The sequence below is a fragment of the Excalfactoria chinensis genome, chromosome 4 (assembly GCF_039878825.1).
Source record: "Excalfactoria chinensis isolate bCotChi1 chromosome 4, bCotChi1.hap2, whole genome shotgun sequence".
In the NCBI taxonomy this organism is placed as follows: Eukaryota; Metazoa; Chordata; class Aves; order Galliformes; family Phasianidae; genus Excalfactoria; species Excalfactoria chinensis.
The window spans coordinates 1,301,317-1,323,707 of NC_092828.1; the positions used below are offsets into that span (position 1 = coordinate 1,301,317).

Consider the following 22,391-nt stretch of genomic DNA (forward strand, 5'->3'; position numbering starts at 1 on the left):
GGCCCGGCCCGGCTGCGGGGCAGGCCGGGAAACGTAGTGCGGGAAGAGCCGCGGCTGCGCTGAGGAAGGAGGAGCCGTGTGGGGAGGAGGGACGGGGCCGGGCCTCAACGGCGGCAATGCGGGGCTGTGTGAGCGCATAGCGGGGTCCTCAGTGTGGGGAAGAAGCCCCATAGCGATGATATCATAATGTGTCCCCATTGCTCTGACCTTATAATGTGTCCCCTGCGGGGATACGGCCCCGTGGCAGTGACCTAATAATGTGCTCCCATGAGGGGATGCAGCCTCATGGCATTGACCTCACTATGTGTCCCCACAAGCAGTGGCCTCATAATGTGTCCCCATGGTAGTCATCCCATATTGTGTCCCCATAGTAGTCATCCCATACTGTGTCCCCACGGTAGTGATCCCATACTGTGTCCCCATGGTAGTGATCCCATAATGTGTCCCCATGGTAGTGACCCCATAATGTGACCTCATGGTAGTGATCCCACACTGTGTCCCCATGGTAGTCATCCCATACTGTGTCCCCATGGTAGTGATCCCATACTGTGTCCTCATGGTAGTCATCCCATACTGTGTCCCCATGGTAGTGATCCCATACTGTGTCCCCATGGTAGTCATCCCATACTGTGTCCCCATGGTAGTCATCCCATACTGTGTCCCCATGGTAGTGATCCCATATTCTGTCCCCATGGTAGTGATCCCATATTCTGTCCCCATAGTAGTCATCCCATACTGTGTCCCCATGGTAGTGATCCCATACTGTGTCCCCATGGTAGTCATCCCATACTGTGTCCCCACAGTAGTGATCCCATACTGTGTCCCCATGGTAGGCATCCCATACTGTGTCCCCATGGTAGTGATCCCATAATGTGTCCCCATGTTAGTCATCCCATACCGAGTCCCCATAGTAGTCATCCCATACTGTGTCCCCATAGTAGTGATCCCATACTGTGTCCCCATGGTAGTCATCCCATACTGTGTCCCCATGGTACTGATCCCATACTGTGTCCCCATGGTAGTCATCCCATACTGTGTCCCCATGGTACTGATCCCATACTGTGTCCCCATGGTAGTCATCCCATACTGTGTCCCCATGGCAGTGATCCCATAATGTGTCCCCATGGTAGTGATCCCATAATGTGTCCCCATGGTAGTGATCCCATAATGTGACCTCATGGTAGTCATCCCATACTGTGTCCCCATAGTAGTCATCCCATACTGTGTCCCCATGGTAGTGATCCCACACTGTGTCCCCATAGTAGTCATCCCATACTGTGTCCCCATGGTAGTCATCCCATACTGTGTCCCCATGGTAGTCATCCCATACTGTGTCCGCATAGTAGTGATCCCATACTGTGTCCCCATAGTAGTCATCCCATACTGTGTCCCCATGGTAGTGATCCCATACTGTGTCCCCATAGTAGTCATCCCATACTGTGTCCCCATGGTAGTGATCCCACACTGTGTCCCCATGGAGAGACGTAGCCCTGTGGAAGTGACATCATAACAAGTCCCCGTGGTACAGACCTTCATAATGTGCCCCCATGAGGTCACACAGCTTGACAGCAGTGACCTCACAATGTGTCCCCATGGCAGTGATGCCATAACGTGTCCCCATAGCAGTGGCCTTATCACATGTCCCCATGAGGGGGCACAGCCCCATGGCAACGACCTCATAACGTGTCCTCATGGTAATGACCTCATAATGTGACCCAATGGCAGTGGTCTCATAACAAGTCCCCATAAGGGAGCACAGCCCCATGGAGGTGACATCATGATGTGTCTCCATGTCAGTGACCTCACAGTGTGTCTCCATGAGAGGACACAGCCCCATGGCAGTGACCTTCTATATTAGGGTCATAACCCTAATATCCATCCATGAGGAATCATAACCCCACAGCAGTGCTGTTCTCCCTTGAGGGGAAGCAGACCCAAGTTGGTGACCCTGCTCCATCTCCCATGAGAGGTCACAGTCCCTTGGTCATGATATCCCTCTAAGAGGGGTCACAACCCTATAGTAGAGACATTCCCCCTTGAAGGGATACAGGTCCACGGCAATGACCCCATGGCAGTAGGGATCACAAACCCATTTCATCCCCTAGGAGGGATCACAACCCCATAGCAGTGACCGTATGCTATGACCCCTTAAGAGCACGCAGCCCCACTCCAGTGATATCACATGTTTCATTGCAGCCCTTCAGAAGTGACACAACCCCAAAGGTGTCTGCATTCAAGGACAGCACTGCCAGCCTCCACAAACAGCCCTGGCTGCCAAGGTCTTGCTGTGGCCCCCGGTGCTAATCTCTCCTTGTGAAACAACTGGTTATCATTATCATTATTACCCTGTGTTGTGAAGAGTGTGCTGGAAGGGCTCCGTTCCCAGCTGCCTTATCACTGCACAGGGCGCTGGGAGATGCCATGGGCTGTGAGATGAACGGGATGAAGAGCAGAAAAGAGAAGAAGCCGCCAAGCATTTCATGCTCTGAGATGGAACTAAACGAAGTTGGCTGTAAGAACAAACCTCCAGCATCCCTCCCTGCAGCTCTCCAATGGGGCGATCGATGCTTCATCCCTTGATTAAATGAGCAAGTGGTGACCACCCAGCGTACAGTGCGTGGCTATAAGGATACAGGATGGGCGAGGAAAGCCTGACAAAAAAACACCTTTGTCATCTCCTCTGAAGTTCACCAGCTCTTGCATGTCACGCTGCCAACCCCGGTGCCGCGCGGGACCAGATGGATGTCACTTTGGATGTGTTAAACACCCGCGAGGAAATCTGCGCTCCGACGGCAGTCACCATGGAGATCCGATGGAAGCCTTTGGAGGACCAGAAGCAAAGAGACGTGTCAGTGATATCATGGGAGGGAGATAAAAATAGCAGGGCGGTTTCTGAGCCCAGCAGACTGGCGTAGCATTCCCCCAGGGCTGGTTTGCCATCCGACGGGGAGCCGAGCGCTGTGCATTTTGCGCTCTCCCTCTTGTTGGCGTGGCAGAAGGCTGCTGCCTCCAGCAATGCAGCTCCCAACTGCAGCCCCCCAGGGCAAAACAGAGCGAGGAGATGGGCTGCCATTCGATGTCTTTGGGCTTCAGACCACTGAGATGAGCTACCTGTGGCTGCAGGACACGTATCGTGCTCTGCTCGCTGTGATACACGCCTGGTTCCAGTGTAAAAGCCTCACCTACCACTGTTAGATTACAGCTAAGAAGATTACTGTTTTCATCTCAATTAGTAGGGATCTGAGCCAATGTTCCCGAAGTCATTGGTAAATATTGCATTGTCTTCACTGAGCTTCAGAAATAGGATTAAATGGGAGGCTGGCGATGGTGCTGAAGGGTTTGAGTTACAGCCTGAGGAATGATATCAAAGCCTGGTTTGATCCTGATGCTTAGTTGGGTAATGGTGGCATCACAAATTCAGATTGGAAAAGACCTCTACAGATCCTATTCCCCCTAAAAACCACATCGTCTGATGGGAATTGCTCTACATTCCCTCAATTTCCAGCTAACAAAGTTCCATATCAGTAAGGACATCGCTCCTTTATGAGGGCAGACATCACCCCAATGAAGCTCTAAAACTCTGTTTCAATTCCCCACCTCTCATCAGCATTTTTCCAGCTCTGATCTCAGCTGTGATTCTACCATTCCACTAGATGGATACCATTGTCAGGATTACTTGATTTTCAGCTCTAACCATCTCTTTCTCACTGTGCTTCCTTTGGTGGTCTCCGGTTTTTCCTTTCACGTTGTCCCATTGCTGCACGGTTTCCATCAGCTCCTGGCATCTCTCTGTGTCCTTGCTGTTGTCCCCACTCCTGCTGCTTGTGTCTTCCTTCCCATGGTCTTCTGGCCCAACCCACGAGCAAAGCACGGTTACAAATGGGATGGAAGGACAGCCAGATGGATTCACCCCTCTTGCTGTTGGATGCTCAGATACCCCCAGTGGGCACATCCCTTCCCCTGCACTGCATGCCCCTGGCAATCACCCACACCTTGCAGTCTCCCTGCTCTCCCTAACCCCATCTTTCTCCCAGCTCCTCTATCTCCATGTGGATTTACTCCACAGCAGCAGGAATGAAGGCACCCATCCCACTCCTTACCATGGGTGAACCTATGACTCAGCCCCAGCTCAGCCCGTCCTGTTTACCCTGGGTGTGCAGCAGCCTCATTTCCTCCATCCGAGCTGACCTTTAGCACTGAACAAAGCTCCGCAGCCCCAAGAGGTGCCTGCATTTCATTCAGCTGCTCACTGCTGTCTCACCACGTGGGGCCAATATTCCTTTATTTGCTTGTGGAGCTCAGATAGCAGCTACATTCCCTGCCCCTACAAAACCCCACTGCAGTTCTCTTGGCACCGACCATCCCCATCCCACACACTCGGATGCCACCCACAGAAGCAATAGCAGCTGCCCAGGTTTTGGGGAGCAAACATCTAAAAATGGGGGTTAGGGGGTAGTGTTCCCACCCAGACTGCTCTCCCTCAGGCAAGTATCCTCACCCAGACCCTCTCTGCCCCTGCCTGCAGTCTGTTGCCCCTCCACTGGCATCCCCAAGGTAATGCAGCTCTCTAGACCACACTTGTAGAGGATAAATTCCAGCCTTTCAGCCACCAGTGTCTTCAAATCTAGTCCTGCTTCACATCAAGACTTGTCAAGACTGAAATAAGACCCTCTGATATTACCATGCCATTCCCCTGCATGGAAGTTGTTTTCGATGCTTTTCATCACAGCTTCTGCTTTCTCACGCGTTTTATTACACCTTTATTTTCGAATACAGGAGATGAATAGAATAGAGGGACTGAAAGAGCGTTCAGATGGACTTCAGATGTGGAGTCTGAACTGTGCTCTGGCCTCCAAAGGTTGGGGAGAACTTTTCAACCCGACTTTTTGATTCAAAGCCAGAGACAGAGGTCTCTGGTGGCAGTGGTGGGGTGAAAACCTTATGGCAGGCTGCATTGGGATTCCCAAAGATCTGCCTTAAGCCACCAGTGCAACACTGTTCTTGGTGAAGTACCACGTACATGTGGCACTTGGGGACGTGGTTTAGTGGGCATGGGTTGATGACTGGACTCAGTGATCCTAGAGGTCTTTTCTAACCGTAATCAGTTCTATGATTCTATGGGATGGTTTCATCTGGACAGGAGAGCATGAGGGCAGAACCCACCTCGTGGCTCAGGGTTTGGCTGCACGCAGGGAGCAAAAGCTGGCAGGATATAGTGAGGTGAAGGAGAGGGCTGGTTCCCCTCTCTTTGTCTCTATTTAGAAGCAGAAGGATGAACACATTTACCCCCAGGCATAAGGGGGGTGAGACATGAGACATTCCTACGCCCCTTTGGTCAGGATGTGGTTAGCAACACAAGAGAGCATCACTTTGGAGCAGCGGGCAGACCTTACCTCCTAGCCAGCAACGAGGGCACATTTCCACCCTGAACACTGCCCTTCTATCATTACCCTGAGCCAGTCCAGCTACAGAGAGCAATCTGGCACCCACTCACTATATTCTCTGCAGCTCACAGCCTCTGCCTGCCTGAACACCATGAGATCCCACACTTGACGTGGCCTTAAGGCTACCAGAACAAGAAGCAAAGCTCAGGAGTGGAACCACAGCCCTCCCTGCCAGCCACCCAGGGCCACCTTGTGTGACTTCAAGCCCTGCCCTTCTTGGGTGGCAACTGCAAGCAGAAATACCCAGGGCTCTTCCTGAGAGCTATTGTTCAATGCTCTTTGCTGGAGGAATTTCGTGCTTCCTTTCCAAGGCAACAAGCCCTGGCAGTGCCCCCACTGCTGCCCACCGCCCCTGTGGCTCTCAGGGTGGGATTCCCTCCCTCCCAGGGCCCCTCCTGCCTTCCCCTAGCGTTGTCACACCCTTCCAAAGCCACACAGAGCACTGCAGACACACATGTGCCATATCCCGATGCCAACGGGATCCGTACTTCAACAGCAGATCAGCTCAGGTGGCTTCTCCCCATCAACCCGATAAGAGACATTTCACACTACGGACGATGCGGACAGTCGTGGTAACCAAAAAGCCACGTGGCAGCTACCAAAAAGCCACGCTGCCACATTTAACCCCCACCCCACCCCTTTCTATTTCCCCGCCCCGTGCCGTTCCCAGCTTTAAATGCCGCTGACACCTAGCGTTGCTTCACCCAACTGCACACCCCGAGCTGCGGGAAGCCCTGAGGCTTTGAACTGTCCTTGGCACAGTCTGGAGCACAAAGGAGAGGGATCAGACATCACGGATCTTTAATTCCTCTGCAGTTCTGCCCTCCTGTTCCAGCTCGGGTTTGGTCACCAGTTTCCTTCCTCTCTTCTGTGTCCTTATTTTTAGTATAGATGAATACAGGCAGCTCCTGCCAACTTCCCCACACCCTTCCCTCCCATTTCTGCACCCTTTGCTAACGGAGCAGATGGGAGGAGCAATGGGGGACGTAACCAGTGATGGCTTAGCAGTCGGACTTGATGATCTCAGAGGTCTTTTCCAACCTTAAATAATTCTATGATGCCTATTTCCAGCCAGCCCCATGGTGTCCACCCTGAGAGGTCCCACATCTCTCTGATCCCAATGCCAGCGCTCCGGTACCCACCTACACAGCATAGCAGTGCTGCTGATGGGCACAGGGAGCTCCCGGGCTCCTGGCTGTGCCCACTGTCCCCGGGCACGGCTGAGCAGAGCCAGCTCCGTACCTCCACGCATTGCATGCGGAGAGCAACGCGCTTAACATTAACACGCGCGACCAGGTCCCGCGGGCGCGCCACTCTGGCCACGCCCCCTCCGTACGTCACAGCGCGCTGTCAGCCAATGGGAGGCGGCGCTCTCGGAGCGGCCATTCATCTCGCGGCAGGAGTTGGGGAGGGATGAATGGGGGTTGATGACGTCAGCAGAGCGTTCCCACGCCCCTCAGGCCGCGTTCTGCGATGGAAGCGGAGCCGGGAGCGGAACGGCGGCGTTGGGCCGCGACTTCGTGTGTGTTAACGGGAGCCTCGAGGGGTTTCGGCCGCAGCCTGGCACGGCTGTTGGCACCGCGGCTCGGTCCGGGCTCGCTGCTGCTGCTGCTGGCCCGCTCGGAGGAGGCGCTGATCCAGCTGGCGGCCGAGCTGCGAGGCTCCTGCCCGGAGCTGCGGGTGGAGTGCGTGGCTGCCGATCTGGGCTCCGAGGAGGGGTTACGGAGGGCGGTGGGGGCCGTGCGGGAGTTGCTGCCTGGTGGGCCGTCCGGCCGCCTGCTGCTCATCAACAACGCCGGTAACAGCGGGGCTGTGGGGCCGGGTGGTGGGAGGGGGAAGTTGGTGTCGGTGGGTCCTGCAGCCTCACAATCCTGAGCATAATCCTTCGGAAAAAGCTTGTAGCCTTTCTTTATGGGCAGGCTTTCACGTCTGCTGGCTGCAGTGCCTTTTCTCTGCCTGTTGTTGCTATAAATAAGACAACCCAGTAGGTAATGGTACTACAGGAATCAGGTCTTTCACTGACTTGGTTCAGAAGAAAAGGGAGCGTGGCGACCCCTGAGGACATTGCACTTGGGGCTGAAGGTCGGGAGCTGTTTGCTTTGGCAGAGCAGCAGTGCTGGCTGGGGAGCAAAAGCCTGGAGGAGGGATGGCTCCCAGTGACCTCGCTGTGGCCTTTCAGTGCTTAAAGGGAGCTTATAAAGGGATGGGTAGGATGAGAGGTGATGTGGCCTCAGGTTGTGCCAGGGAAGGGTCAGGCTGGATATGGGTCAGATCAGGTTAGCTTTTGGTCTCTAAAAGAGCAGTCAGGAACTGGCACGACTGCCTTGGGAGTGATGGGGGTCATCAACCCTGGAGGTGTTCCAGGGCCATGGTGTCCCGCCCCAATTTATAGGAGGGAGGCAAGGTTCTTTGATATATGCATACCCGGCGTGAGATTAAGAAACAACGGTTCAAATGTTGGTCCGACCAGTTTATTATAAATCTTAATTAGGGAGATGGGGAAGGAGAGGATGGACACTATTATGATATAGGGTGATGGGGAAGGGAAGGCAGGCGATAGTGAAGATAGGAAATAGAAGCAAGGAGTCTTTGCAGGAAGCAAGAGGGAGATGGTCACCACCATGGATCCAGCGAGGTTTGTAGTTCAGTCATTGATCTTCATTAGTGGAGGGTCGTCAGGCGTTGTTGTTCCACTGATGATGATGGTGACCATGATGATGATGACGATGAATGAATGAATGAATCATAGAATCATAGAATTACTCAGGTTGGAAAAGACCTTGAAGATCATCAAGTCCAATGAATTTCCAATGGTAGCACCAACTTATTTATAAGTCCAAAGTGGTTGAGTCAGCTTTCTCTTTGGAGTGACAGCTCAAATCCAAAGTAGTTGAGTCAGCTCTCCTTGGGGTAGAAAATTCTGGCTTTGGGATCTCAGCAAAAACTCCTTTTGTTCCCATCTTCCGGGCCTTGCCAGCAGATAAGAGGGAGCAGGGATGCCCATCTGCATCCTGCTTTTCACAGGACACGATGGCATCATTCCCCAGTTTTCCAATACCAAGCTGGAGCTATTTAGTCCCAGGCCAGATCTTCCACCCGTAAACACTCCTGTGCACTCTCTTCCGGAAGCAAATAGCTATGAAGGAAGGTGCTATCAGATGCCTACAGAGTGATGTTGATTGTCACACGGTAGCACCCATCACTTGCCTCCTCCATAAATCAGTGAGAGTCTTATCACTAGAAAACACCTCAGGAAGCAAGCTTTGAGCCAGAAAACAAAGAAGGGTTCTCACACATGGAGATATGGCACTTGGGGATGTGATTAATGTGGGTTAGAGTTTGGGATCTTAGGAGCCTTTTCCAACCTTGATGATTCCATGTTTGTTAACACTATGGCATTGTTTGTGGATATGGGTATCCCAAACCCACACTGAATTCCTCCAAGCTCATCTGCCCTCCCTCCCCCCCATAGGCTCCCTGGGCGACATCTCCAAATCCTTCCTCAATCTCACCGACCCCAATGAGATCAACTCCTACTTTGCCTTCAACGTCACCTCAGCACTCTGCCTCACCAGCAGCGCCCTGCAGGCCTTTGGGACACGGCCAGGCTGCAGCAGGACGGTGGTGAACATCTCATCTCTGTGTGCCCTGCAGCCCTTCCGTAGCTGGGCACTGTACTGCAGTGGGAAGGCTGCCCGGGACATGATGTTCCGTGTGCTGGCAGCAGAAGAGCCTGACGTCCGTGTGCTCAGCTATGCTCCGGGTGAGGAAGGGGATGCATTCATAGAATGGCTTGGGTTGGAAGGGACCTCAAGGATCATGAAGCTCCAACTGCCCCACTGCAGGCAGGGCCACCAACCTCCATGTTTAATACCAGCCCAGGCTGCCCCCCCCATCCAACCTGGCCTTCAACACCTCCAGGGATGGATGGGGCATCCACAGCCTCTTTGGGCAGCTGTTCCAGCACCTCACCTCTCTCTCTGTAAAGAACTTCCCCCCTGATATCCAACCTAAATCTTTCCTCCTTCAACTCCAAACCATTTCTTTCCTCTCGTCCTGCTGTTATCTATCATTTCAAATACTTGACTCCCCTCCTGTCTGTAGGCTCCCTTTAGGTCCTGGAAGGTTGCTATGAGGTCACCCCGTAGCCTCCTCCAGGCTGAACAAGCCCAGCTCTCTCAGCCTGTCTTTGTAGGGGAGGTGCTGCAGCTCTGATCATCTTTGTGTCCCTGTTCTGGACCCTCTCCAACAGCTCACCTGTCTTTCTTGTACTGAGGGCTCCAGACCTGGATGTAGTACTGCAGGTGGTGCCTCACAAAAGCAGAGCAGAGAGGGACAATCGCCTCACCTCATTGCTATGAGCTTTAATAAAAGAGACATTTTCCTCCTGCACCGGGAGGACTTGAGCACCACATCTTGCTTTCAGCTCATATACTTTCTTTTTCAGGTCCCCTGGACACAGACATGCAGCTCTTGGCTCGCACTAAGACTGGAAATGCTGAGATGCGTCAGCAGTTCCAGAGCCTGCATGAGAGTGGGCAGCTGATAGACTGTGCTGTGTCGGCCCAGAAGCTGCTGAGGCTGCTGGAGGAGAATACCTTCACCTCGGGTGCACACATGGACTTTTACAGCATCTGAGCTGCTCTCATCTCCATGCTTTGCTTTCTGCCCTCCATAGTGCCTGCTGCTCCCTGCTGTTTGATGGCTGTTTGGGTGCTGCAAAGCCTCCGGGTGCCTTATGGATGTTCCCTGTGCCCTCATGGGGGTGGGTGGGGGGACTCACTGCCAAGCTGAGCCAGAGTGCAAAGAAAGCCACTCTCTGAGGACCACTTATCCAAGGTCTTGTCCTTCCTGAGCCCCGTGGAGCCCTCCTGTGCACACAGCAGAAGCAGAAGTCCTTCGTGTCACACAGTGAGTGTGGATTCATGCTCCCTGTTCTGCTCATTCAGAGGCAGGAGTTGAGCAGCAGAGGGAGCTGCCTGTGCATATCCGGCTCTGCAGCACAGACCCACCCACCAGCACAACCTGAATGGGTTACAGCCCTGCCCCGGGTTTGTGCAGTGCTCCTATTTGACTCCAAGTCTGGAGTTGGGGCCTGAACTCCTCCTGAGCTGTTCCTTTAAGGTATTTGTGGGGTTTTAACCTTGTTTTTCCCATTGGGTTCCAGTAAGCAGAAGCCCACAACTCATAGATGCGCCTGTCCAGAAAGCTGTGCTAGAATTGGGAGCAGCACAGTCCTTACAGTAAGGCTTGCACCCCATGTGCCCTCCAGGTGCCCATCCTGACGACAGCCACTTTCCTGCTGCCCTCTTGCACAGCCCCCTATCCCAGTTTTTGTCTGTTTATCTCCTATCTGCACTCATTAAAAGTTTACTGTCTCGTCTTCCTCTTCCACATTCATTTCCAGGAGGGTGGGAGTGGGGAGCCTGGCTCCCCATCCAACAGGGCACCATGCAAATCTATGTCCTGCAGCACCTGCACCACAGGCTGCCACTTAAAATCAGGCCCTTCTCCAACCAAAGCCATTCCCCTGTTAGAAGCATTCAGCTTTTTCTGCCTGGATTTGGGACATTGGTCTAAATTCAAGTGTTTAAAGCCATGCAGATCTGCTGGGCTGCCCAAGCAGCCCCTGTGCCAGTGCTCACCTGAGGTACAGATACTGGGCACAGATAAATGCCTGTAGGCTGAAAGCAGCAGGATGGGGTGACCCCATATCTGTCCCCACTCCCCACTTCAACCCTCCAGCTGCACTCTGGGTTTACCTTGGAGTCCCTTCATGTTCTGAGCCCCAGCCTGCTGTGTGCCACATTGATTTTGTTCCTTAAGGCAAATGCCAGGAGGGTGCCCATTCTGAGCCCAAACACCTCTTTGCTGTTATTTAGAGCTTTACTCTGCCCACAGCTGGCTGCAAGAGCCTTGGTGCCCACGTGTCCTTCTGGTTGTCCCAAATCACAGACTCATCATAGAATGGCCTGGGTTGAAAAGGACCACAAGGATCATCTGGTTCCAACCCCCTGCTATGTGCAGGGTCACCAACCAGCAGCCCAGGCTGCCCAGAGCCACATCCAGCATGGCCTTGAATGTCTGCAGGGATGGGGGCACCCGCAAACAACAAACAAAGCTTATCTTGAGCTCCCCTCCAGGGAGCAGCCGTGAGCAGCAGGTGCAGAATGCTGGGCCTTGGTGTCGTTGGTCTTCAACCAGGAAAGCACAGCTTGTATGGGGTAAGGGGTAACAGCTTTATACTGGGAAAGGGTTGAGAGGGCAGTGTTGGGTCAGAGCTGTGCCCCATCCCTAGAGGTGCTCAGGGCCATGGATGGGCTTTGTGGATCTGGTCCATGGGAGGTTTCCCTGCACGTGAGGTGGGCTGTGAGCTCCATCCCAGCCCAAGCTATGCTGGAATTCTGAGAGCCCCACGGGTAACGCAATGGGAAATATTTTTTCTCTCCTTTCCAGTATTTTCTATGACCAGCTGAGGGCGTTCCGAGACCGGGAAAGAGGGATAGCCCCGATTCCGGCTATTCATGTCGGGTGTTAGGAAACATTCTCGCCCTCTAAGAACGGTCCGTCATTGGAGCAGCTACCCGGGGAGTGGGGGGGGATGTCACCATCCCTGGAGAACCACGATAAGGGATATGAACGTCCCTGAGATGGCCTCAATGGGACTTGCGGTCTGACCCCATTTCATATCTACACTGATGGTGTGGATGAAGGCACAGAGTGCACCGTCGGTATGGTTGCAGGTGACACCAAGTTGGAAGGAAAAGTTGATCTGCTTGAAGGTTGTCCCTACAGAGGGATCTGGACAGGCTGATGGATGGGCTGAGGCCAATGGGATGAAGTTCAACAAGATCAAATGCCGGGTCCTGCTCTTTAGTCACCCCAACCCTGTGTAATGCTGCAGGCTTAGGGCAGAGTGTCTGCAGAGCTGTGGGAAGGGAAAGGATCTGGTGGTATTGGTCAACAGCCAGGATAACATGAGCCAGGAGGGTGATCTATGGGAGGTGTCACTGCACACAGCAGGGATTGGAGCTTGATGGGCACTGAGGTCCCTTCAGACACAACCCGTGCTGTGATTCCATGATGAGGAGTGGCTGAGGGAACTGAGATGGTTCAGTCTCTGAAGATGGAGGGGGCTCAGAGGAGACCTTGTTCTCAACAGCTCCCTGAAAGGAGGTTGGAGTGAGGTGGGGGTCGGCCTCTTCCCCCAGGTAACAGCGATAGGATGAAAGGTGATGGCCTCAAGTTGCACCACGGGAGGGTCAGGTTGGATATTAGGAAACATTTCTTCTCCCAAAGAGTGGTCAGGCACTGGCACAGCTGCCCAGGGAGTGGTGGGGTCACTGTCCATGGAGGAGTCCCAGAACCATGGAGATGTGGCACTGAAGGATGTGGTCAGTAGCCGTGGTGGGATGGATTAGGGTTGGACTTGGGAATCTTAGAGGTCTTTCCCAACCTTAATGATTCCATGTATTTACACAAAGGGGAGCATGCACCAGCGAGACCCCAGAAGGAGCAGTGACACCAGGACCTGTCTGGGTGCCTCTGTGATATTCAGAGGTGACAGCCCCAGTGACCTGCCCACATCTCCAGCCCCCTCCCATATCGGCACACACTGCTGCCTTTGTGCTTGTGAATGGGGGTGAAGTACAGAGAACTGGGTTATGAAAGGACCCAAAGTCACCACTGGCCTTTTATTTCCATGCGTGTGACCGGGTGCCGGGGATGGCAGTGAGAGCAAGCCTGCTAAATCCCCCCAAAGCCTTCCAAATTAAAAACGGACCATGTTCTGCCACCTCCCAAATCTCAGCCACTGACCTGGGCTGCCCCCGGCTCAGCAGGTCAGGAGGCTGCAGCCACGTCCCTCTTCCCCTTATTAAAGGTTTCTTAGCAGAGAGTAGGAGGAGGAGACAGTGTTTTCTGGTGGGCAGAAGTGCTGAGCACGGGGCTTTCTGCAGGACGCCGAGTGCCTGGCTTGCAAACAAGCAGCTGCCTCTGGCCACAGGGCCAAAGGTAAATGAACTGCTCCTGCAGCAAAGCACTGCGGGGGGAAAAAGGCCCCCAGGAGTGCCCACGTTTCCCACTCAACCCACGTTCACGGTGTGGGGTCAGTGTGGGGATTCACATAGCCAGCGGGCCCTTAACCTCCCACCATTCCATGTGATGAGTTGGGCACAACTCAGGCTCTGTGTCTGGGATTGGGAGGACATTCACCCAACCTGGGTGATGCTGGGATGACAAAAACCTTCCTGCTGATCTGTCCCCTTTCTCATGGAGTCATGGAATCTCAGCGAGCCCTTCATGCTGCGTGCAAACCCCATTGGTGGCACTGTCACCCCAAGGCTGCCCACTCGCTCGCGCTTGGCCAAACACCAGCACAACCCTTTGTGCTCCTCAGGCCCAGCAAAGAGCCATGCCCCTCTGTGGCACCGACAGCATCTGAGAGTGCTGTGAGCCTCTGATCCTTTTCAAACCACTGTGGGATGTTTACACAGAGGATTTGCAGCCGGCAGCTACATCAGAGCAAACATCCTCTGCTGACAACGGGATAATAATGCGAGCTGCAGGAAGGCAGACTGGGCTCTGCATCACTTCTACACATCTCCCCTCTGTGCTGTGCCCTGCCTTTGGTTTAGGCTTGGTGCTCGGGATCAGCTGTGCACCTCCAGAGCAGCTCCTTAATGTGTAACGAGGGACCCATCCGTTAAGCAAGGAGAGATGACAGATTAACCCAGTTTAGAGCCAAAGAGCAGTGGGTTTGCTGGTAAACTGTCCTGTTCCAGCGAGCTTCAAGTGCCTTTAATGAGTTATTATTTAGTCTGCGATAGAGGTTAATGGAGGGACATTGCAGAAATGATCTGTGATTAATTAAACCATCTTTATCCAGCACGGTTGGGGCACCTGGACCTGTTGGGCTGGCACTGATCTGGGACCAGAACTGAATCCGCAGCTTCAGCATCAACCCCAGTGCTGCCCATGCCCCAAATTCACCAAAATTCTGACAGCAGCATCCTCCATGATGGGGAAGAGCTGCTGAGAAGAGCACATCGCCCCTTTATTTTGCGTGCTCCACCCCAAAACCACTTTTTCCCATGGGTTGCCATCCCATGCTCAGTGCAAGCCACGTGCATCCCAAGCCTCTCTCCCCACCTACAGATACAGTGACACCAACCATTCCCCAGCACCCCATCCCCTCCGCACTGACGGAGCTGCTGCTTCATCTCAGCGCCTCCGTCCTCCTCCATCCATCCACCTCCAGCTTTGGAGCTTGAATGCTCCAGCCTTTACCCGAGGAAGCTGCCGGCGGGGCCGGGATCTCAGAGCCGCATTCACATTCCTGCCGCGAGCGCACTTGTCAGCCGAGCTGTCAGCCGCTCCCGTAATAGGGCCACGGCGGTCACTCGTGTTGGGAGTAAACACAGCCGAATCTGAGAAAACAAGAGCAGAGCTGAGACCGGGGCCTTCCCACAACGCACAGGGGAGCGGGGCTCACGGCGGCATGGGGGGACACCCAGCTGCTCCTCTCCCCCGTCTGCATGACCCCAAAAAGGCAGCCCCCAGGAGGGGTGTTCTGGTGCTCCGTGGGCATGGGGTGGGGTGTTCCTGTAAGGAAATGTGTGTGTTCAGGGGTAGAATGGGGGTTTAGGGGTGTTTGGAACCATTGGGTTGTGTTGGGATGGCTCTGTCCTTGGAGGGTGTCATGGCTGGGAGCTGGTGGGGCTGGTGGGTTGGGGATGCATGGATGGGGTTGCTGGTGCTGAGACCATTCTGTTTGTTCCCAGACCCTCTGACTGCATCACCACAGAGAGGTGGGAAGCCTTAAATGTGCAGGATTTAGGGACAAAGAGGAGGCCGGGAGCGGAGCTGTCACCCTATGGACACCACTTTAGGATGGGCACGTGGCCACAGCAATGGGGAGAGGACGTGGGGCCACACGGTGATCCCAATGTGTGTTGAAAGGTCTTGAGATTCAGGGAGCGTGGGATGGGCATCCCATGTCCCGAGTTGGGCTGGAGCATCCCTGTGCTTTTCCAATACCCAGCAATATTTCTTCAAGCCCTACAAAGCCAAAAACACCAACAACATTTCCACCCTGCATGAGAGCTGCTGTGGACGAGGGGGGGGAGAGGGGCGTCTATTGTTCACATCCAAACCCAACCCTAAATGTTGGGGTTGGGGTCGCTTTGAAATCTCCGCCAGCCCTTTATTCCCATTAAAACATCCCCGGATCAGCTCCGAGCTGAAGTTTCTTCCCCACCCCCTTAGTTGTTGGCTTCTTTTTTAATAATAAAGCATCTCAGATCTCCGCGTTGCAACTCATCTCACACCTAAGCAAGATTGCGTTTTGCACAACCCTTTCAGCTGTTTTCTCAATCTCTCCTCTGTCTCATTCTCAATTCAGGCAGTTGCTATAGGTATGTTTTAATCCCCAGCATGGTAGATTTTAATTAGTCTTTGTACAGATGGCCAATTAACATTCATTACTTTTGCCTTGAGCGATTAATTATGAGTTTGGATAGAATGGGAGATGGAGACAGAGGAAAGATGGGCAGGTGAATAAAAAAAGGGATTTTAATCAGAGTTTGGGATTTTTTTTCCCCCTCCCCTCCTTCTTATTTATATATATACACACACACACAGAAAGAGGAGCAAAGAGAATAGCGGCGAGGCCGAGCGAGCTGACCGCTCCCATTGAACCCAATAGCTCAACCCATTGCTCAGATGGGGAAACTGAGGCTGGGAGCGCTATGGGGCACCTGGGGACCAACGTGGGGCTGTAGGGGCACAGCGGGTGACGCTCCGGGTGTAGCCCAGCGGCGGTGCCTGTAATTCTCCCCTACACAACACCCGCTCCCAGCTCCGACATGTCACTAATTCTTCCTAATTGATTTTTCACGCTCTGGGGAGGGGAGATTGTGACATCCAACAACAGAGCCCTGATGTCGCGGCTTTCTCCTCTCTGAAAGGAGCCGGCACCCTCCCCCCGAGCCGGCATACTTCTCCCTGGCCCGGGTAGCCATGGTGAGACGTTGCCCAAATCCTTTCACCGCTGCCGCGCCGATGCCGGCTGCCAATGCGCTCCCGTGCCAACGTGCTCACGCCTGCTATTTCGGGCTGGCTCTGTGCACTCCAGCAGGAAACATGAAAATAGCAAAGCCCCGGGGCTGCATCCCGCCCCAGCATTTGGATGGAGGGGTGCACCTGTGCGCCAGGCACACATAGAAGAGGTTGTGTTGGACACAGAGAGCTGCTCACGGGATGGTTTGGGTGCTCTGAACGACCTACAGGGTGACGGGAAGGATCGGGCCCTGCTTGCAGCAGAGAGGATCCATCCTGCAACATTTGGAGGGCTCCCCACCGGCGCTGCTTTGTGCCCATCCGGAGCCTCTTGCTCAAAATCTGGGGATTTCTTTTTTAGCACCTTTTACATCTTGGCCCCAAACCTCCCGAGATTGTCACTTTTCTGGAATTGTGCATCAAAACAGCTTCTCTGTCAGCTGCTCAGCCTGGGAATTAGGTCCAGGTTCCCACCCCCCCCTTGCCATGGCACCATTGGATGCTAGTGCCACTTGAGTCCTGGTGCGGTCCTGCACTGCACCATCCATAAGTGGGCATAGTGATGATGGGTCAATGGATGGACCTGATGATCTCGGAGCTCTTTTATAACCTTAATGATTCTATGACCCAGTTGGACCCCCTCAGGCAGCCAATCCCATGGGATCCAACCTCACTGGAACCCAGCTCATCCCACTGTATATAGAAGAGGCTGAATGGGGATTTGGGGAACAGGGGGCACCCCGTAGTGCCGAAATGATGATAGTCACTCATGCTGCAGGACACCCATCCTATGGGAGCCTTACAGCTTGTCACTGTGAGCTGGATCCATCCTGCACAACCTATAGGGCTGTGCCCATCTGAGGGCAGACTGTCCCCACCCAATCATCCAATTTTACATGTGAAATATCAATGGGACGTGCAGGAATCGATGTCCCAACATGCCTCAAAGTGCAACCACAGCCCAGAGTTTGGCTCGAGCCTTCCTCCTGAGGAAGAGGAGGTGTTGGGCACCTCACTACAGCACAATCCCCACCTGCAAAGTGGTGGCAGGGTATGGCCCTCTGTGAGTATACACCATTGAAATGCGCACATTTCCTAAAAGCAATATGGAACAGCTAAATATATTGCTCACAAATCTGTTTACACTAATAATGGCTGGGAGCCTGCCATCCATATGACTGCAAGGAACCATTGATTCAACATAAATTAACTGAAAATTACTTGTGAGAAGAAGAAACTAACTGTGTGTGTGGGTTTTTTTTCCCCCCCTTGTCATTTTTCCTCCCCGACGGGGATGGGAAAGCATGGAGACATTGGCACTGCCAAGTAGGGCTGCGCTTGGCAGCTCATGGCACAGCTCTGTGCTTTCCTTACCTTCCCCTTCTCCCCTTTTGCAGTGTTGGGGTGCATGGGATGGAGCCACAAGCATGGTTTTGGGATGGGGTGGTGTTCGGCCCCCACAACTCATCCCCAAAAGGATTTGGGGGCAAATGGATGGTTTCCATGCATAGGGATGGAGCTCCAATGCCCCCCAGCTTAACCCCATCCCACAGAGCGTACCAACCACACGTGTGCCAACCCATGAGCCATTCCTTTCCCAGCATCCAACCTGAAATCCCAGGCTTTGCCATCCCAGTGCTGCCGGGAGGGAGAAGCAAACCCAATATTTACCCATCTTCCAGCAAACAGTGATGGAGACGGAAGGGTCCGAGTCCTTATTTCGGATTGCTACCTTCTTTAAATTACTGAAAAATAAAATAAAATGAAATTTTTAAAAAAAATAAAAAATAAAAAGAAATTGGCAGCTCGGTGCATATTAGTCGAAATGCTGCAGACTTGGCTCCCGCTCACCTCCGCAACATAATGTTAAATGGCATCAAGACAGTATATCAGTCATTTACATATGTTGCTTATAGACGCCAAACTTATTAACACAATAAAACTGCTGCTCAGAAGCCTTCCTGCCTATTTTTCTCATGGAGAATGTCAGTGTTGGAAGCACCTAGCCGCCTCGTATGGAAACACACGGGGTTGCCTTTCATATGGCACCCGGGAAAAATAAACACATGAATCACACAGGGCCCCCTCCGACCACCTCCCAGGGGAAGGAAGGAAGGAGGACTCATTGCTGTGGAGCTCCCAGCGTGGCAGGAGGCTGGCACCAGAACAAAGCACACCAGGAACACCCAGACCTTATCCTCCTCCGTGTCCCATCCCAATGGGGATGGGTCTGGAGAAGCTCGATGGTCTCCAGTCCAGCCCAGCAGATTGGGACTTTCTCAATGCAGTACATGTCTTATTGTATTTTGAGGTCTGGATGTGGTCAGAGGGAACACATGCATTTACTTCCAGGGTTCTCTACGGAAGTAACCCCACATTTCCATACAAGGCACCCAGGTGCTCCCATCACTGACATTTTCCATGAGAAAACATAGGCAGGAAGGCTTCTGAGCAGCAGTTTCATTGTGTTAATAAGTTTGATGTCTGTAGGTGGCTGATACATCATCTTGGAGCCACTCAGCATCATGCTGTGGAACCAAGTCTGCCATCTTCCCAACTACAAGGCAGTTTGGGGTCTGTGGGGCCATCACATCTTCCCCTGCAGAATTGTTAAGGTTGGAAAAGACCTTTAAGAATCATCAAGTTCAACCGCCAACCCACCACCACCATGCCCACTCATAGAATCATTAAGGGTGGAAAAGCCCTCCAAGATCATTGAGTCCAACTGTGGTGGTGCAATCCCATATGGGACATTGCTTTTCCAACAGCTGGGGCATTGCTTGGGGGCCTGATGGGGTGGGTCATGCTCCAGTGCAACCCAATGGAGCACCCACACATCCCCAGGGCTGGAGGTGTAATTTCCTGTGTTGAAACTATCCGGTTGAACACTCAAAGAGAAGCACGTTTGCCACAGCAATTACCCTACAGTGCAAGGAAAACTGTTTCTATGTGTGACATCCTGCAGCCCTGAAGCAAGCTGCTTAATGGGGGGACCAACCTTCATCCCAAAGCCAGTGGAGAGGGCTGGCTGAACCCAGATGAAGCTGAGCAGTGTGGTTATCCCTCTGCATACATGCAGGCAAGTGGGGAACATTGTCCCCAGGGTCCTGCATGAAGTCAAGTGAGAGGTGTCCATGTTTATGAGCTGTAGAATGTATCGTTTGGGTTGGATAAAAGCTTCAGGATCACAAAGCAAAACCACCAACCTGTCCTACTGAGTCTCATCGCTACACCACGTCCCTCAGGATCACATCCACACATCTCTTAAATACCCCCAGGGTTGGGGACTCCCACCTGAAAGGTCTCATCAGGACCATGGGCACCGGCACGGCCATCTCCAGATGTTAGAAGAGACATCTTCAGATGTTACAAAAGACGTAGCAATGATGATTTCAGGATGTGGGGGTCTGCAAAGAGCTGGGTACTTAGCAGGAGCAAAATTCACAATGCCACATGGGTGGATTTCCATCAGGATCTCCCACCTTTGAGTGCTCATCCAACACAGGAATTGAAGGAGCTTGGGCACAGCGATGGATTGGAGAATCTGTTCTCACCACCTGGTGTGTGGCTTTGCATAAACCCTTTGGCTTTTGTGCTTTTCCCACCTCCTCTTCCAGCTGGATTAGGTTGAACATCCAGCAGTACCCATCACATCACATCCCACATGTGTACAGGGATTCTGGACTGGTATTTGGCTATGCTAGGGCAATAAGTTGAATGCATCCCCTTGGAAAAGCCACAGTGACAGTGACTGAGGACCCAGCAGCATCTGTCTTTTCTGAACTGACCACTTCCAGCCCATAGTGTGTGGCTGTATGGTTTGGGGACTTTCCCTTTCTGGGCTATGTGATGGGTTCCTCTCTCAACATCATCCTGAACACATAGATTAAATCTCTGAATCTCTGAGTGAATAGGAGACTGTTCATCCTTGGCAGTGTCTGGATCTACCATCAGACCCACTATTCCCAAGCGATCTTCGCCCATCTATCCATCCAGTCGTCCATCTGTCCATCCATCCATCCATCCATCCATCCATCCATCCATCCATCCATCCGTCCGTCCGTCCGTCCGTCCATCTGTCCACCCAGCCAGTTATCCATCCATCCATCCATCTGTCCACCCAGCCAATTATCCATCCATCCATCCATCCATCCATCCATCCATCCATCCATCCATCCATCCATCCATCCATCCATCCATCCATCCTTCCTTCCATCCATCCATCCATCCATCCATCCATCCATCCATCCATCCATCCATCCATCCATCCATCCATCCAGTCGTCCATCTGTCCATCCATCCATCCATCCACCCACCCAGCAATGGACCAGCTGACAAAGCCACCATAAATCTGTGATACTCAGGGAGGTGAGGACGACCCACTGATGCCCACCAGGTTGTGCAGGGAAAGTTTCTTCCCACCCAGCACTGAGCCACATACAATTTAATAATAATAATAGTGATAATAATAGAAAGCCAAAGATGAAGGAAGTGGGGAGCAGCCCAGCTCAGGAGTTTCCAGACCTCCTCAGCCCCATACACCAGCTTCCCTCCCCACTCTTCTTCACTATGGGACCACAGTGGGAGGACGGCATGAAGAACTGCGGGCAGGGGAGCTGCTCTACCCACGGGAACAGCAGGTGGGGAGGTTGGGAAGGAAATGATGCAGCACTTTGAAGTCTGGTCAACTTTTAACATCACGACGAGTTGAGCCCGTGGCCACGCTCCCGGGGCTTAGGGCCTGATTTTCCACATTCTGCCCTTTGATGCTGGAGGCCGATGTGTTACAGATTAACGAGGCTGTGGACGGCGTTGCACCTGCTGGCATTGCGTCGGCCCCAAGCTGTCCGTCTGTCCATCCCCGAGCATCCCGGCAGCCTCTCCCATACCCCACACCCTATAGCCGCCTTTCCGTGCCCATCCTGCCCCCCTCTCCCTCTTCTTCCTTCCGCTTTCGTTTGCTCTTTGGAAAACCATTGTATTGTGTTTTAATGGGATCAGCTCCGCTCTGTGCCAGCAGTACCCCTGAAATGGGGCTGGGGACCCTCCGTGTGCCCCCCTGCTGCTGCCGTCCACATCCCTCGACCGCAGTGCCGCCTTCTTTCGTTATAAAGCAAATCTCCTTCTCCTCCAGCACGGCTCCTCCTGGTCAGACAACCCAGCGGGCAGCAGCCGGGATGCGGGGCTGGGAAATAAGAAAAGAAGAACAAACGGGGGAAAAATAAAGGGGAAAAAAAAAAACAACTTATAATATTGTCATATTTAATAGGGGGGGGGATTTTATTTTTTTGCCTAAACCAAAGGAGCTCCCTTCCCAAAAAAAACGCTTTTTGTGGAGAAGAGGTGCTGCTCCTCTCGGAGCATTCAGCGCCGGGCAGGGCTCTTGTTATCGCCTCGGGAAGGATGCTCAGAGACGGCGAGAGTCACACCAAACGAAATCCCGATCCCGAACCCCTCTGCCCAGCAGCCCAGTAAGGGAACTTGATGGAAAACTGAAATTCAATTCAATTCAATTAGATCACCTCAAATGAAATCAAAATCAAAGCCACAAATTGAGCACACGGCTCCCACGTCCGAGCTGAGCAGTGGCCCTGCATCCCCCTTCCCTTCCTTTCCCTTCCCTTCCCTTCCCTTCCCTTCCCTTCCCTTCCCTTCCCTTCCCTTCCCTTCCCTTCCCTTCCCTTCCCTTCCCTTCCCTTCCCTTCCCTTCCCTTCCCTTCCCTTCCCTTCCCTTCCCTTCCCTTCCCTTCCCTTCCCTTCCCTTCCCTTCCCTTCCCTTCCCTTCCCATTCTCTTTCCTTTTCCCCCATCCCATTCCCTTTCTCCTTCCCTCCGCTCCACTTCCCACTCCGCACCCCGCATCCCTTTGCCTCACATCCCCTCTCCTTTA

The 22,391-nt window shown here is 53.1% G+C and overlaps 1 protein-coding gene across 1 annotated transcript; it reads left to right on the forward strand.

Annotated features, from left to right (window-relative positions):
* The first annotated feature begins 6,854 nt into the window (after positions 1-6,854).
* SPR (sepiapterin reductase) lies at positions 6,855-10,827 on the forward strand. The gene is made up of 3 exons (XM_072336507.1): positions 6,855-7,242; positions 8,917-9,207; positions 9,892-10,827. The coding sequence occupies exons 1-3, from the start codon at positions 6,918-6,920 to the stop codon at positions 10,080-10,082; spliced, it is 807 nt and encodes a 268-aa protein (XP_072192608.1). The 5' UTR covers positions 6,855-6,917; the 3' UTR covers positions 10,083-10,827.
* Positions 10,828-22,391: the final 11,564 nt, after the last annotated feature.

Excerpts from the sequence above, each read along its gene's own strand:
- SPR (XM_072336507.1), top strand. The coding sequence starts at position 6,918 with ATGGAAGCGGAGCCGGGAGCGGAACGGCGGCGTTGGGCCGCGACTTCG. Across the intron at positions 7,243-8,916 it reads GCTGCTCATCAACAACGCCG|GCTCCCTGGGCGACATCTCC; the intron begins GTAACAGCGGGG and ends TCCCCCCCATAG. Across the intron at positions 9,208-9,891 it reads TGTGCTCAGCTATGCTCCGG|GTCCCCTGGACACAGACATG; the intron begins GTGAGGAAGGGG and ends TTTCTTTTTCAG.